Source organism: Phocoena sinus, chromosome 15, assembly GCF_008692025.1.
Source record: "Phocoena sinus isolate mPhoSin1 chromosome 15, mPhoSin1.pri, whole genome shotgun sequence".
NCBI classification, from domain to species: Eukaryota; Metazoa; Chordata; class Mammalia; order Artiodactyla; family Phocoenidae; genus Phocoena; species Phocoena sinus.
This window is the reverse complement of record NC_045777.1, coordinates 51,391,063-51,406,466: the sequence shown is the minus strand read 5'-3', so window position 1 is coordinate 51,406,466 and position 15,404 is coordinate 51,391,063. Positions and strand designations below refer to the sequence as shown.

Here is a 15,404-nt window from a genome sequence, read left to right as displayed (position 1 = left end):
GAGCAGTTTCTATAAAAGCTTGAGCCCCAGACTCCTGCGTTCTTTCCGGATCAAGTACGACGTCCTGAGGTTTGCTTTTCGTTTTTCCGTACGTCACGGTCAAGGGAGGAACCGGGCCCAGAGCGGGTTGGGGAAGTGGCCCAAACCTGCCAGCCAACCTAGACCCCGGGTCTAGCCTCTGTCTGAGACCCATCTTGGTCCTCAGCGTTCTACACGTTTCTGCTTCACCCTCCCCCCAGTTCCGTCGGGAAGTCGGAATCTCCAGATCTGTTTCTCTGTATAGGTAAGGCTGGGCTGGGCCTGGTTTCCCAAATTTAGTTCCGAGCCTGTGATGAATTGCTTTAATTTCTGACACCTCGTATGAAAACTGCACGCGCAGTCTGATTATTTTGCAAGACTGAGGCTTTAGGGTGCGCCTCCTTGATGGAAGGGCCTGGGGGGTGAAAACAGGTCTTGCCGGAAATGGCAGGATTGGGCATCTGTCTGCATTTGGGCGGTTTCTGACTTTCAGGACTGTCGGTGATCCGGCTGGAGACCTTGAGGTAAATCAGCATCAGTCTAGGGGCCTTGGTGCCCTGACTCGGATCCCTGGATTCAAGGTAGATCACGGGACTTGCCCAGTTGCGCGTGGAGACCTCTGGCTTCTCCCTCTCTCTGCCTTTCTTGTTTTCTAAGGCTTCCCTCTTTGGTGGGAAGCTGGGATTTTGCACCATATGGGGTAAAGGATTTCTTGAACCTCATTCCTAAACTGCTCCCGCAACATTGCCAAATCCAGTGCTATGTCGGGTAGAATTCACAGGACTGTTCAGGTTTTATTTTTGTTACCAAGAAAGCAGGGTGAATGATTTTGGACTCTTCTGTTGCCTAGTCTCCTATCTCACCATCTACCGACACTCCTTTGCTCTCGTGCAACCTTTCAGTGCGCCCAACTCCAGTAATCCCACTCTATGCAGCTCCTGTAATCAGAGACCTGGGGAATCAGAGAACCCTCCCGTTATTCTAGACAATCTTCTCTTAACTACACTCCAACTCTTAAGGGGGAAACAGCCTTTTCTACTCTACAAGTACCTGTACTTCTCCGGATTCCCTTGGCCAATCCCAAACCCTTCTTCCCTATGCCCTTCTGTACCCAACGATACCCCAGGTTGAAAATGCTGGTCCTGCTGGAGTAAGCTGTAGTGGAACTTCTATCACCCAGGACCAGGGAAAATACGCCCACTTAGGGAAGTGGCAAAGGCACAATCAAGAGTACATGAGCCCTTCTTTTTAACCGATTTAGCCCAATGCAAACAAAGACTGGGCCAATTTTCTGAAGACCCTAGTAGGTTCACGGGGGGTTTCAGGCCCTAACCCTGGCCCTTGATTTAACTTGGAAGGACGTCCAAATGATCTTACCTACCTGCTGTACCCATGAGGAGAAGCAGAGGATATGGGCAGCAGCACAGGTGTACGCCGACCAGTTTGCCAGGGACCAGCCCAACATTTATGTCCCAAATCATATAAGCCCATTTGGGATTGTAATTGCCGGGGCGGGGGGGGGAAGGCCAGGAATCACAAGGTCCAGTGCCTATTAGAAGGAACGAGAAAGTGCATTTGGAAGCCAGTCAATTATGAAAAGGTCAAGGAAGTGACCCAAGAGGAAGAAGAAAGCCCTGTTCTCTTTCAGGGACAGCTTGTGGAGGCTTTTTAGAAAATTTGCTAACAGATCTCTCTGCTCCCAAGGTTCAGTCCCTGCTGCCCCTGATATTAGGCAAAAACTCCAAAAGTTAGTTAGGCCCACAAACTCCTAGAGGTGGCCTTTGGAATATTTTATAATGGAGATCAAACTGAGGAAGAGGATAGAACTCAACATGGAAAAAGGCACGCCGAGGCTCACGCTAAACTGATAGCTGTTGGTGTCAGCCGTGCCTTGCAACCTCAGGGCAACCCAAAGGGGGCAAGAAGGTTCAACCATCAGTCCGGAGGCGAGACCAAGGGGGAATGCTTCAAATGCAAGTCGCCTGACCATTGGGCCCGTGAGTACCAGAAGAAGCTCCCGGGCCTTGCCCAGTCTGCAAACAGACCAGTCATTGGAGATGGGACTGCCCTTGGTCCCCAAGGGGAATGGGGGCTCCTGCTCCTGAGATGGCCATGCTGGATAACTGAAGCAGCCCAGGGATTCTGGTGGCTCCCCCCGCCCCCACAAGATGTCTATCTCCTTTGAGGAGCCCCTGGTGGCAGGTAAGATCAATTTTTTAAATTGATACAGAAGCCACTTGCTCTGCCCTGATTTCTCACGCTGGGCCTCTTTCCTCTAAAAGCTGCAGTGACTGGTGTCAGTGGAAAGCCTCGTACCCTTCACTTCACTGGGGCTCTCACTGGCCATTTTGAACATGCCTTTTTAGTTGAGTATCCTACCCCACTACTAGGGAGAGATCTTCTGGGCTCCCTCAAGGCGATACTGTTAGGAGGCCCCAAGCAGAGCAGCCCCTTATCTTAACCCTGGCTAAGGCAGATCAACACAGGAGCAAGGGCTTGTTCCCAGCGATATTCTACAAGCAGTGAACCTTGCAGCAAACTGGACAAAGGAGTCCCTGGGACGGCTATAAATGCCCAGCCTGCAGAAACTAGCCTTAAGCCAAAAGCTGCTTACCCTAACCAGAGACTAGTACCCCATTAGGTTAGGCAAAAAAGGGGTTACAACCTCTCATACATAATTTTTAAAATATGGCCTCTTGGTTCCCTGTCAGTCTCAATGCAATACTCCTATTTTGTCAGTTAAGCCTAATGGGGGGATATAGGGTGGTGCAAGACCTCAGCAGTAAAAGAGGCAGTGGTTCCTATACTCCCCCTTGTGGCCAATCCTTATAAGATATTAGCCCAAGACCTTGTAAATGCTAAATGGTTTACTGTGCTCGACCTCAAGGATGCCTTCTTTTACATCCCAGTTCATCCCTCACGATATTTGTTTGCCTTCGAGTGGACTAACCCCCACTCAGGCCAGATGCAACAATACACCTGGACAACACTACCTACCATGGGTTTGGGGGCAGCTCACAGTGTTTGCCCAGGCCCTAGGAAAGGAACCAAGGGAAATAGGCCTAAAAGGGGTTATGCTACAGCATGCAGATGATATATTAATATGTAGTCTCACCGTGGAGGCTCAAGTGAGAACATCATTGAAGTTCTTAATTTCCTTGAGGTCCAGGGTTACAGGATCTCCCAGGAAAAGGCATAAATCTCAATGCAACAAGTTAAATACATGGGACACATTATAAATCCTGGAAGTAGACAGCTGTCGCAAGATAGAAAATGAGTATGTTAGGCCTTAGTGCTCCAAAGACGTTTCTTTGTACCTTTTTACAAAGGTAAAAAGACAGGGTTTTGCTGACTCTGGATCCCACGGTTTGGGCTAATGTCTAAGCTCCTGTATGAAGCCATTAAAAGCCCAGATACAGAACCATTACTTTGGGCTGAGGAACACAGGAAAAGGCTTTTAATAGTATCAAACAGGTCCTCATTAAAGCTCCTGCTCTGGGTCTCCTCAGTTTTAAAAAGCCATTCATTTTGTAAGAAGTCCTAACCCCCTAAAAGCTCTGGGCGACCTAAAAGAAACTAGAAGTTCCTCGGCCAATAGGCTATTTTTCCACACAACTAGATGGCGTGCCCTGAGGTTGGCCTGGCTGCTTTCAGCCAGAGGCTGCCACCACTTTATCAGTGGAAGAAGCTAACAAGCTTACCTTGGACGGCCACTGGAAGTCCAGACCCCCGCCCCCCAACATCAAGTGCAAAGGTTTCTAGAGATCAAAGGCCACCACTGGCTAACTGGAGGCCACTGTACTAAGTACCAGGGTTTACTTCTTGACTCCCCAGAGGTAACCCTCAAAACTCCCAACACAGAAAAACGGAACCCTCTTACACTGTTGGTGGGAATGTAAATTGGTGCAGCCACTACGGAAAACAGTATGGAGGTTCCTAAAACTACAGTTGCCATAGGATCCTGCAATCCCACTCCTGGGCATATACCCAGACAAAACTATAATTTGAAAAGATACATGCACCCCAGTGTTCACTGCAGCACTATTTGCAACAGCCAAGACGTGGAAACAACCTAAATGTCCAGTAGAGTAGTGAATAAAGATGTAGATGTATACAATGGAATACTACTCAGCCATTAAAATGAAATAATGCCATTTGCAGCAACATGGATGGACCTAGAAATACTAAGCAAAGTAAGTTAGACATACCATATGATTTATTTGAGGAATCCAAACTACACCACAAAGGAACATCTGTGAAACAAAAACAGGCTCAGAGAAAAGACTTGTGGTGGCCTGGGGGAGGGAAGGACTAGGAGTTTGGGGTTAGATGCAAACTAATATATAGCATAGATAAACAACAGGGTACTGTATAGCACAAGAAACTGTATTCAGTATCTTGTAATAAACCATAACGGAAAAGATGGAAAAGTATATGCATATAACTGAATCACTTTGCTGTACACCAGAAACAACATTGTAAATCAACTCTACATCAATAAAATTAACTTGCCGCACCCTCAACCCAACTACACTGATGCCTGCTGAAATCCCAAAGGTAATACATTCCTACCTTGACCAGGTTTATCCCTATAGGCCTGATATGACAGATCAAGCCATTGACAATCCTGGGGGAGAATGCTTTACTGATGGCAGTTCATTAAGGATGGGCTCAGGAGGGCAGAGCATCATAGAGGTGAAAACTTGCTGCCTATGGCAGCCCAGAAGGCTGAACTCTAACCGAAGCCTTAATCCTAGGGGAAGGAAAAATTGTAAACATATACACAGGCTCTAAATATGCCTACCTCGTTCTACATGCCAATGGAGCTATATGGAAAGAGGAGTTGAATGCAAAATATTCCCCTGTAAAGTATGGGTCTGAGATCTCACAGAGGCAGCTCAAAAACCAAACAGATAAAGTAACAGTCATTCACTGCCATGGACACCAAAAGGGAATCTCCCAAATTATCAAAGGGAACAATAGGGCAGATGGAGAAGCAGAGAAAGTCCTGATACAACAAATGACAATCCCATCCCTTACCCCTTATAGCATGCCCAGGTACTACTGAGGAAACCTGGGCGCAAGAAAAAGGGTGAACTAAGGGAACAGAAGGCTGGTGGCTCATCAAAAATTGCTTTTTCTGACCAATGGAAAATCAAAGGGCTACGTGATTTTTTTTTTTAGGGCTACGTGATTTTTCTCCATCTGGGGAAGGATGCTGTGTGTACAGTGGTTTTCTGGCTTAACGAGAAAATGACTCCCAGATATCAGTTACTCGAGCCTGTGCCCTTTGCCACCCATAAATAAGGAGGGCATCTCAAACCCCCACCCCCTTTTGTTAGCCCAGTCCAGCAACGTGGGCCTTAGCCAGGAGAGGACTGACAAATGGATTTCACTCAGATGGCCTCTTTCCAGGGCTTCAAATATCAGTCTTTGTGGGTAGTTTTACTGGATGGGTGGAGGCCTTTCCCACTAGGACAGAAAAGGCAACTGAAGTGGCTAGAGCACTTCTGAAGGAAATTATCCCTAGGTTTGGGTTGCCCTGACACCTCCAGATTGACAGTGGACCCTCAATTCATAGCAAAGGTTACCCAAAAGACCCTAGGAAATAGATGCTACCTTTATTTGTCCTGCAGACCTCAGTCCTCAGGAAAGGTGGACAGACCAGTCATACCCTAAAGAAAACCTTGGGTAAGCTCTTAGCAGGAAATATCAGAACCTGATAATAGCAGGTGGTGCCACCTGCTGCCAGCGGGGCAGCCCCTAAAATAACTAGGTTGAGCCCCTTTGAAATGACATGGTAGGCTATTCCTCACCCTGGACATGGTAACCAGCTGAGAAACCTAGGCACACCTTAAATACATTATTAACCTGGGCCAGGTCCGAAGGGGGCTATTCAAGAATGTGGAAACAGTTCAGCTCTCCCCAGATAACAGCCCCAGTTACTCCAGTGTAAACCCTGGGTACTGGGTGCTCTTAAAGACTTGGAAAAATGAGTCCCCTGGTCACCAGCCACTCCCAAAGCAAAAGTCTTTTATCAAGTTTTGCTAAGCACCCCTACAGTGGTTAAACTTAATGGAGTCACTAGTTGGGTCCATCTACCCAGAATTAAACCTGTTTCCACTGATCTGTTACAGGGACCTGAAGACCCACATCCCAGCTATTCCCATGAACCTGCCCAAGACCTCAAATAGCTCTTCAAGAAGGTGATCCCCAAGCCAGTGACAACTGCATTGATAAGTAAACTCTCACTTTGACATTAATTTCTTTCTGGCTCTCCGGGTAACAAAAGCAAGATAAGTGACAGTAGGCTGGGAGCCCGTATTTGCTACTGGGCTCTTGTTTACTGCAGGATTTCTTTTAACACTACTTGCATTCCAGTTGCTTCCTAAATTAGAACTCTGATGTCATTATGAAGTTATTAGTCACCCCAACTTTTCTCCCCCTCCTTTGGGGATTCATGTCAGGGGAGTGAGGATCCAACGCAATAGTACATCTCAAGAATTATTGTTCAGGGAGAGAGTCTGTCTCAGTGCTGGGTTCTACCATCCCAGTCCTCAAAGCGACGCCTATAAGCTTAAAGAACTAAGCTACACGTCCAGTAATGATGACCTTGAACTTACTCTGGCTGAAGGTCCTGCGACCCCTGCTCCCCTCAGAGTCTACATCCAGCCCTTGGCACAGCTTCCATGCCTGGACCTGACCCCTCTCGTTAGTGCATCCAGCACACAAAGCTCCCCCAATCAAAGCATATTTGTCTTCTACTCTGTCATAAAGGTAACTCATCTTGCTGCCCGTGCCAGAAGCCTGGACTAAATGCTGCAGTGCACCAGCAGTTGACATCACCGCCATTACCCCTAATTTTTTTTTTTTTTTTTTTTTTTTTTTTTTTTTTTTTTTTTATGGTACGTGGGCCTCTCACTGTTGTGGCCTCTCCAGTTGCGGAGCACAGGCTCCGGAAGCGCAGGCCCAGCGACCATGGCTCACGGGCCCAGCCGCTCCGCGGCATGTGGGATCTTCCCGGACTGGGGCATGAACCCGTGTCCCCTGCATCAGCAGGCGGACTCTCAACCACTGCGCCACCAGGGAAGCCCAATTACCCCTAATTTTTATTGCGAAGACCAAAGAGGCAACGCCACCCATTGGTTCCTCCAAGATCAGCTGGCTGGTGGGATGTGTCTCCTGGACAGGCATGGCGCCAAGCGTCTAACACACATCTTCCCTGTGTGTAGTACATGTTTTTTGCCTCTCCCAAAGCCTTCGAAAAGACTCATACACCCTTATTCAGTGGTGGGATCCTTTCTTCCAACTGTACTGGAACCCCCCCCTTGGGCAGACTCGACTGAAGTGGTTTAATTCCACAACAGTGTGTCAGGCATGTGCCTCTCCCCGACATCTATTCCTTTGTGGTCCAGGTGCAAACTGACTGTCCTCTTCAAAAAACCCCAATTCCTCTTTCCCTTTCCTGGGATTAGCTGTGGCCTTTGTATAGACAGTGCTCTGTTTACAGGACAATGTAACACTAGGCCAACTGAGTAACCAAACAAACCCAGGTATTGCCATCTATAACATCACCCACCCCTGGGGCAAAAGGGCAATTGGTCTCCTTTCGGCAGAAAATGGAGCTGCCATTGGTTTGGTGGCCCCTTGGGGAGGCTTTGTTTATCGTGGTGTTCCACGATCTTTCAGATGCCCTGTCCTGAGTGAATCCACAGGGAATGCACTCACCAGACTCTCATTGTCTCTAAGTTCCTTGGCTAGTAAAGTGATGGCTGATAGACTGGCCTTAGACTTCCTCCTAGCCAAACAAGGAGGAGTATGTGCAGTTATCAAGACATGTTGCACCTACATCGATAACTCTGGGCTAGTAGAAGAGGACGTCAAGAAAATGTGACCACGCCAAATGGCTTCATTCCTTGAGACAGGGTAACCCAAGCGCTGACCTAGACTGCAATTAAGGAGATGTTACCAAGTGAGACCCGGTTCTTGCCCCCTGCTTGGACCTCTAGTTGCCATAATCCTTTTACTGAACTTTGGCCCCTGCCTTTTTAATCTGCTTGTTAAGTTTGCTTCCAGGTTGCAACAGTTCCACATCAAGATGATGGTGATGTAGGGATTCCAGCCATTCCCTGACATAGATCCTACTGGAATAGCAGAAGTCACCCTGGGGCCCCTGGACAAAACAGGGCAAGAGTTCCGTGGCCCCAGTTAGGTAGGGTCCATGAGCCCAGTGCCAGCCTGAAGAAGCTACAGAAGACAGACCTCTGCCCCTCATCCTCCCAATAAAGAGTTCTTGGGGTCCACATCATTTGGGAGATTTGAGGTAAGAGATAGGTGGCTGAGCAGCTGCAACCATTTCTCCTGCTGACACTTCAAGATAAGGTACTAGCAGGAGCTTCGGGCCCTGACTGGGTGGAAGACAAAGTGACTACAGTTTCCTCATTCTTGTGGTCAAGGGGATTTTCCAGCCCAACACATCTGTTTCACAGTCTTGGTCTCTTCTGGATTCTTGGTCTCATTGGATTCTTTCCTCAAAGACATCTATAAGTCTCTGAAGTGCTTAGCAATAAAGCAAAGGTGGTGAGTTGATTGGAGCACACGTGTCTTTATTTTCACACCTGTTTGCACCCCAGAGGACTCCATGGGACGACTGGGTCATCTCTGGGCAGTCTCGGTTAGGGGCAGAGCATGAAAATGGAAGTTCGCGCCAGTGACTTTCCACCTATTTGGACCGCCTTCTCTGTTTTTACCTGTAAGGATAGGTTTTCTTTTGTGCCTTTGCCTTGGGGTGGGTGGTGAACTCTTAATTCCTGTAATTCCTCACTAACAGTCCCTCAGCATTGCTTTCTTTCAATGGACAAGGTAGGCATTCCAGAAAACACAACTTTATTCACTAGGACTGGAAACAAAAACTCAATCAAAACACTTCAAGATTTTAGTACAAGGTGGAGTGCCCTGCCCACCCCCCTGGCTTGACCTTGCCAAGCCCAGGCCCTGTATCAGCCTGCTGAGATGGTCCCCTGGTCAGCAGGCGAGGGCTGGCAGTCCTGGTTTGCCTGACATTTCTGTGGCTTCCCACATGCTATTCACTGCATTACAAAGCCACAGCCTTGGCATCCTCCAGGGTAACATGAAAGACCCTGTTGATGTTTGAACCAGGGCCTCCTGGTGGGTGGGCTGGTAGCAGGCAGCTCTGGTCCTTGATGTGATTCATGGTGAAGCCCTCTGCCCCAGGTGTGGGCAGGAATCCTGCCTGGGCAACAATGTGCAGATGCAGACATGGCTTTCTAGGTGTTCAGGCACTGTACACGGGGCACAGGCACCGTGGTCCGGAGGACCAGGTGCCTGGCAGTCTATACGTTGTTGGGTAGCCCTCCTCTGTAGAAGTTGGTTGCTCTTCTGTGAAGGCCTTGGGGGCACAACCCTCAGCAGCAGGTGAAGGAGGGCTGCGGACCCTCTGGCTTCCTGAAGCCTGTTTGTTGGGGCTGAGGCTCTGGATGGCTGCCCAGATGAGGGAAGGGCAAGGCTCAGCCTGGGATTCCTAGAAACAAACACCCTGGGACTGGCTGCTGGGTGGTGAAGTTGGGGGTGTGTAGACTCTATCCAGTCTTCCAGGAGAACACCCTGGTGGCCATCCCCAGCCAGGTTCAGGGTTTGCAGCAGGAGGCCCCCCGGCCCTCCCTCTTGATATAGTCGTGCAGCTGAAAGCGAGGCTCACTGGGAGCTTTCATGCAGCGCTGCTTCAACTCCCTGTGGGGCAGGGATGACCATGGAATAGGGTGGCCTGTACCCCCAACAAGGGGATTCAGACGCTGGGTCTGGGGGTCTTCCTGATAACTGCCAGGACTTACTTTGCTATGGCCATGAAAGCCAAGTCCACATTGAGGCCCATCTTGGCGCTGGTCTCCATGAACGGCAGCCCGTACTCCTGCAAACAGCCGTTGGCAACCTGGTAGGGACAGCTCAGGCCCTGCAGCCCCAGGGGCATTCTGGCTGCCCACCCAACCGCAGCTCACCTTGGCCAGCTTCTCCCCATCCTCCCTTTTCACCACACGCTCCTGGGCAGAGTCCACCTGGCACAGCAGTCTTGGTGAGAGTTGGCCCCAGCTCACTCCCCTACCTCCCTCCACCCTCTGTAGAACCAGAGTAGATGAGACAGGCTGGGGTGCCCACCTTGTTCCCCAGCAGCATGAGTACCACGTCATGCTGGGCGTACTCCTGGATCTCTGTCAGCCAGGCCTGTGGGGGGAGAGCTGAGGACAGGCTGGAGGCTGGAGCTCCTGGCACCCCTTGCCCCCCTCCAGGACACACCCCACAGAGTGCCTGTCAGTGTCTGGCTAACAGGAGGGCCCCTGAACTAGTGCTCCCCGTGTGCCATGCAGGGGCGATCCAACAGGTACCTTATCTAAGGAGTTAGGCTGGTGGACTAGAAGGTCACCCCAGCCCCCTTCAGCTCATTCTCAACCTGAACCACTGTACTTGGGCCATCAGGAGCCCAGAGGGGCAGTCTTCAGGAGCCCAGAGGGGCAGTCTTTTCCTCTCCACACTGTCAGTAGGGACCTCAACTCTCTGGGATCCTGATGCCATCTGTGCCTGAGGGAGGCTGGGGATGGGGTCAGGCCCCATCTCGGCCTGTCTTCACCACAAGGAAGGAAGCCACTGACCTGGATGCTGTCGAAGGAGGCCTTGTTGGTGACGTCATAGAGCAGCAGCAGTGCTGGGGGCAGAGGGCCAGTGAGGACACCTGCAGAGCCCACAGCGGCTCCCCATCACCCTCACCCTCATGCATCGCACCCTTCACACTTCTGCCCACTCACACCCAGGGTGCCCTACTCCAAGCAGAAGCCTAAGGAGTGTGGCCCCGACTCCCTGGAGCTAGGGTACGGTGCCCATGAGCTCACCATGAGCGTCTCGGTAGTAGGCATGGGTGACGCTGCGGAACCTTTCCTGGCCAGCCGTGTCCCAGATCTGCAGCAAGGGCATAGTGCAGCTGTCAGGGCTGCCCAGTCCTTCCCAGGTGCCCCCTGCCCTCAATTCCCCCTCCCCCAGTCACCTCTCACCTGCAGCTTCACCTTCATGCCATCCACATCCAGAACTTTGTTCTGAAACACAACCAGCCAGCTCCAAGGAGGGCCCAGGGCCGAGTGCACCATCTTAGGCAGCAGCTAGACCGGTGCCACCCTCCGGTGGGGGGTGGGGGGGAAGGGGGTGGATAGGGTGGGGGAGGCAGGCGGTGCCAGGCCAGGACTGAGCCTGGGACTGAGGGGACCCCGGTGTGTCCCTAATTCATTATCCCTGGCCTCAGCTGGCTCTGCCTCCAGGGCCCACCTGGTTCTTGACTACCTCACTGCCTTCTACCTACAAATAAAGCTTCCCCTTGAATCCAAGTACTGGTGTCCACCCAGCTCTCCCTCATACCTCCTACACCTCCTGCTGCTGAGCCCCTCCTGGTGACCTGTGCACAGAGGGTGCTCAGGCCACCCCCGCTTAGCTGGCTGCCCTGATGGACTGGAAGGTTGCTGCCCTCCATGGCCAGCTGTGTCCATTCTGGGCCAGGTGGTTCTTCCTCTGCCCCTCCTGGAGGCCTGACACACAGCCCCACCAGCTCCCCTGCCCTGCAGGGCCCCGGGTCACCACCCACCCCAGTCACTCACTCAGTCCTGCACCCAGCCCCTCCCCTCTCTCTCTTTTACCCCAGCTGCCCTCCTCTGCCTGGTGCCCAGCCCAGCCCTGGTGGCTTCCCTGAGCCTACTTGCCGGTTCAGCTTCACACTGCACGCCTGCCCCCCGCACTCTGCTCCTAGGTCTCAAGGCCCTGCTCCAGCCCCCTCTCCCAGGCCACCAGCACTTCTCACAGCTCTGCACACACTGCTCCTTTTGCTTAGAGCCACTTGAACGACTTAATTTGAAGTCACCGTGTGACCCCAGGCTCATTACTAACACTGTGCCTCAGTTTCCCCATCCACAAATGGGGGTAGCCGGGGTGCTCATCACTTGGCTGCCCTGATTACTTTATGAGCTACTGTATGCAAAGCACTGAGAAACGAGTCTGGCCTGGTACGAGCTAAAGTGTTTGTTGTAATTTGAAAGCCTCTCTTCCCACTCCTACGGCAGCTGCCTGAGGATAGGACCCCATGCAGTAAGCACAGAGCCCAGAACTTGGCCTGGTACACAGTGGGTGCTCATTATGTGCTTGCTTGCTGGCTGATGATGCTCCCTAGCCAGGCCCTCCCAGTTCAGGAATAGGGCAGGGAGTGGCTCAACCCTGGTTCCTATCTGCTGGGGTGGGGACAGGAGCTGCTAACCACCAGCTGAGGCCCCGGGCAGTGGAAACAGCACCACCTCCCTCTTCACCCAGCGCCTGCTGTCAGGGTGCTTCTGGGTCTCCAGGGAACTGGGTGCAGCCATCTGTCCCGCTGCAGGGAGGCTGGGGAGGACATCCCGCCTTCCCTGGCACCCTGAACAGGGGTGCGAACCACACAGCCTCACCACCTGCCCCAGAGCCAAGAGGGAGGTGAGAAGGGGGGAGGTGAGGCCAGAACAGGCAGAGGACTGGGCCTAAACCTCCCCCTTCTGTCACCTCAACCCTTACTTCATCCCAGAGGACCTGAGGGGCTCTGCCCCCACAGACAGGGTAGAGAATGGCTCCCCAGACTGGAGGGAGCCCCCCATTCCCAGTCCCCAGAAGGAGCCTCCCTGCCAGCCTTCTGCTGACTGGGTCTAATAAAAGGGTGAGAAAAATGCAAATTTGGGATTTGCTGAGAACACATCACCTCAGCACCTGGAATTTAGACTGATGCCTGAGCCCTGCAGGCCTAAGGCTGTGGCCCCCATCATTCCCCTGTGATCCCACAGGCTGCTTGGGGTGCTGGAGGGCACTTGGGGAGCCAAGAGTCGAGGGACATCCCCCAGACGGACCCCAGGACATAGCCCTCTAGCAGGGGGTGAGGTGGTGAGGGGGCTCTGCCAGGGGAAGCATCCAGGTGGGAGCATTTCCCATAAGCCTCCTCACCCAAGGGCAGGGACTTCTCCCTGGTTCTGAGACTGGGTGTGTGCTTCAATGCCTCAGCCATCTGTCTGGTATGGCCTGGGCAGGCCACCTGGCACTTCAGGGCCCCTCTGTACAGTGGGGCAGCGATGCTGGCCTCCTGAGTGGACACGGGTCTTGAGTTCCCATGGGGCCAGCAGCATCCACCGCCCCCAGTGCACAAGATACAGCCCCCAGGGCCGTGCCAGCCCCAGGCACAGGGGTACCATCTCTGCTTCGATTGTATACAGCCACCACCTCTCTCCAGGACCTTGAGATGTCGGGAGGCAGGCAGCTTGGTGGTTAAGGCATCCCACCTCAACCACCTTGACTGTGGGAGCCAGGTGGTCCAGCCAGGAGCTCCACCTCCTGAGCCTGTCAGTGCCACAGGGATAATGGAGAACCGGAGAACCAGCTGCCCAGGGTGTTTCGAGCAGCTATTAGCTGGTGTTGGGGGCCCAGGGCATGGGCTGGGCCCAGTCAGTGCTCGGGACATCAGCCTCCACTCTTACCCTGAAGTCGATGCCCACAGTGGAGATGAAGGTCCCTGCCAGGAAAGCGCCATCCTTAAAGCGCACGAGTAAGCAGGTCTTCCCCACGCCCGAGTCTCCCACCAGCATGACCTGGGGCACAAAGAAAGCAGAGGGGACCTGGGTGCTGGCCCACCCGGAGGAGTGTCTGGTCTTCTCTGAGCTGGCCTGGTCAGATGGGCTGTGGATGAGGGTCAGGAGTGGAGGGAGGTATCCTAAGTCTGCAGGTTCAGCAGGGCCTGGGGGAGACACAGAGCCTGGACTTCCATCTTCCACCTCTAGAAGGTTCTGTCCCCTCTCCTGAACATTGGCCTGTCTCCATCAGTGGGGAGTGGGAGTAGCTGCCTTCATCCAGGGTGCTACCTGGACACCATGCTTGGTCTGGAAGAGGAGCATTTGGGGCTTAATGAGGAGCAGAACCTGAGGGTTGACCGCTGGGAGGCCTGGGTGGGGGGCCTCTGTGCCAGGGGGCTTCTTCCAATCCCAGCAAGGCTCTAGAGAAATTTGCCAAGTGAGGGTCAGATCTTGACATGAGGAGAGGCTCAGACCACGTCTGTGGACAGGGAGGGGCAGTCAGGCCTCCCTCTCCTCCCCTCCCCCAGCCTGTTGCCAAAGGCTCCAAAACCCAAAGATGGGCCTGCCACCCCCGCCCCCACAATTCACAAGCTTCTGCCTTAGCCTGAAGGAGGCCCCAGCATTCCCCACCAAACTGGCAAACCTCTTCTTAGTCTCGCCTCCTAAAGAGAAGAGACCAAAAGACTCTGGGGATGAGAGAAGGCAGCATGTGGGAAATGATGAGCGTGGGTAGGGGCAGAAGCATAAGGGAACAGGGAGAGGACACCTGCCAGGCTCTTACTTCCGCAGGACCCCTTGTCCGGCCATGCCAGCTAGGTGGGGAGGGGGAGGGGGCAGGCCCTGCCATATATTGGGTATCCCAAACCCGGGTTTGACAGCTGTGTGTGTGTGTGTGTGTGTGTGTGTGTGTGTGTGAGATGCACCGCGCCAGCCATGCCAACTGCAGCTGCGGGGTGCCGCTCGAGCCAGCTCCTCGCTAAAGGTCTGCAGGGCCCTGCACCCTTTCCCCGGACCCTCCCCACTCTGCTCCGACCGGACGCCACCTGCTGCGCTCGCATGGGGCTGGGCGTGCCCGGCTCACCTTGAAGGCGACGTCGTAGAAGTCGCCGCCGCCGCCAAGCGAAGACCGGCCGGGCTGCGGGGGCCTGTTGGGAGGTGCCTCGGGGCCAGGGCGCGCAGTCCCTGGACGCACGGGCTGGGACCCGTGGGTGGCGGGCAGTGCGGAGGTAGCGGGCGCGCTACCCCCCTTGCTCTTGGGGGTCTTTTTCCTGGACATGGCAGACGGGCTGGCGGGCGCTCAGTACGCTCGCGCTGCAGCCGCCGCGCCCCGGGACACCCTGCTCCCCGCGCCCTCGGAGCCAGACCCAGCCCCTAAGCCGAAACTGTCCCGCGGCGTCTGCAACTACCTCCCCGGCGCCCTGCTCCGCGCTGCTCCGCGCTGCCCCGCCCCCGCCGCCTCCGCCGCCCCACAGCCCCGCAGCCACTCAGGCCCGGCCTCCCGCCGCCGCTACCAATGGCCGCTCTCGGGAGGGGCCATGCAAATGAGATGGCCTCCCCGGGGGCGGGGTCAGGAGGTCCGGGCCCTGCCCTGGGTGCTCGGGGTCCGAGCGCCTCTGTCCATTGGGGGCAGCTACCTCCCTGCCCTAGAGCTAGCGACGCCCTTCCATATCTGCATCGGGCCTGGGTGCGGGTTGGGGACGGTGGGTGAGGGAGGGAGTACCCAGTGTCCTCTGCTGGCTGTGCACCACCCCGCCC

The 15,404-nt window shown here is 53.7% G+C and overlaps 1 protein-coding gene, 1 long non-coding RNA gene and 1 other non-coding gene across 5 annotated transcripts; 2 read left to right on the top strand and 1 right to left on the bottom strand.

Moving 5' to 3' along the window:
- Positions 1-57: 57 nt before the first annotated feature.
- On the top strand, positions 58-6,879 carry LOC116739582. 3 transcript variants are annotated; one of them, XR_004345644.1, is made up of 4 exons: positions 58-283; positions 512-2,220; positions 6,156-6,258; positions 6,796-6,879. It is a non-coding gene; the product is annotated as an uncharacterized LOC116739582 (long non-coding RNA). The 3 variants fall into 3 exon arrangements; XR_004345643.1 differs by lacking the exon at positions 6,796-6,879 and having other exon boundaries at positions 512-599; positions 1,723-2,220; positions 6,156-6,281; XR_004345642.1 differs by lacking the exon at positions 6,796-6,879 and having other exon boundaries at positions 6,156-6,281.
- On the top strand, positions 324-406 carry LOC116741024. Its single transcript, XR_004346003.1, has one exon. It is a non-coding gene; the product is annotated as a small nucleolar RNA SNORD60 (small nucleolar RNA).
- A 47-nt stretch (positions 6,880-6,926) lies between the features above and the next one.
- On the bottom strand, positions 6,927-15,027 carry RAB26 (RAB26, member RAS oncogene family). Its single transcript, XM_032603990.1, has 9 exons — positions 14,731-15,027; positions 13,557-13,667; positions 11,079-11,120; positions 10,920-10,986; positions 10,683-10,735; positions 10,192-10,257; positions 10,035-10,091; positions 9,870-9,946; positions 6,927-9,768 (listed from the first exon to the last, which is right to left on the bottom strand). The coding sequence occupies exons 1-9, from the start codon at positions 14,923-14,925 to the stop codon at positions 9,666-9,668; spliced, it is 771 nt and encodes a 256-aa protein (XP_032459881.1). The 5' UTR covers positions 14,926-15,027; the 3' UTR covers positions 6,927-9,665.
- Positions 15,028-15,404: the final 377 nt, after the last annotated feature.

Bases quoted from the DNA above. Each gene is read 5' to 3' on its own strand.
- RAB26 (XM_032603990.1), bottom strand. From the start codon at position 14,925: ATGTCCAGGAAAAAGACCCCCAAGAGCAAGGGGGGTAGCGCGCCCGCT. The intron at 10,987-11,078 runs GTGAGAGGTGAC...CCCTTGCTGCAG, and splicing joins GCATGAAGGTGAAGCTGCAG to ATCTGGGACACGGCTGGCCA. The intron at 9,769-9,869 runs GTAAGTCCTGGC...CCTGCCCCACAG, and splicing joins GCTTTCATGGCCATAGCAAA to GGAGTTGAAGCAGCGCTGCA.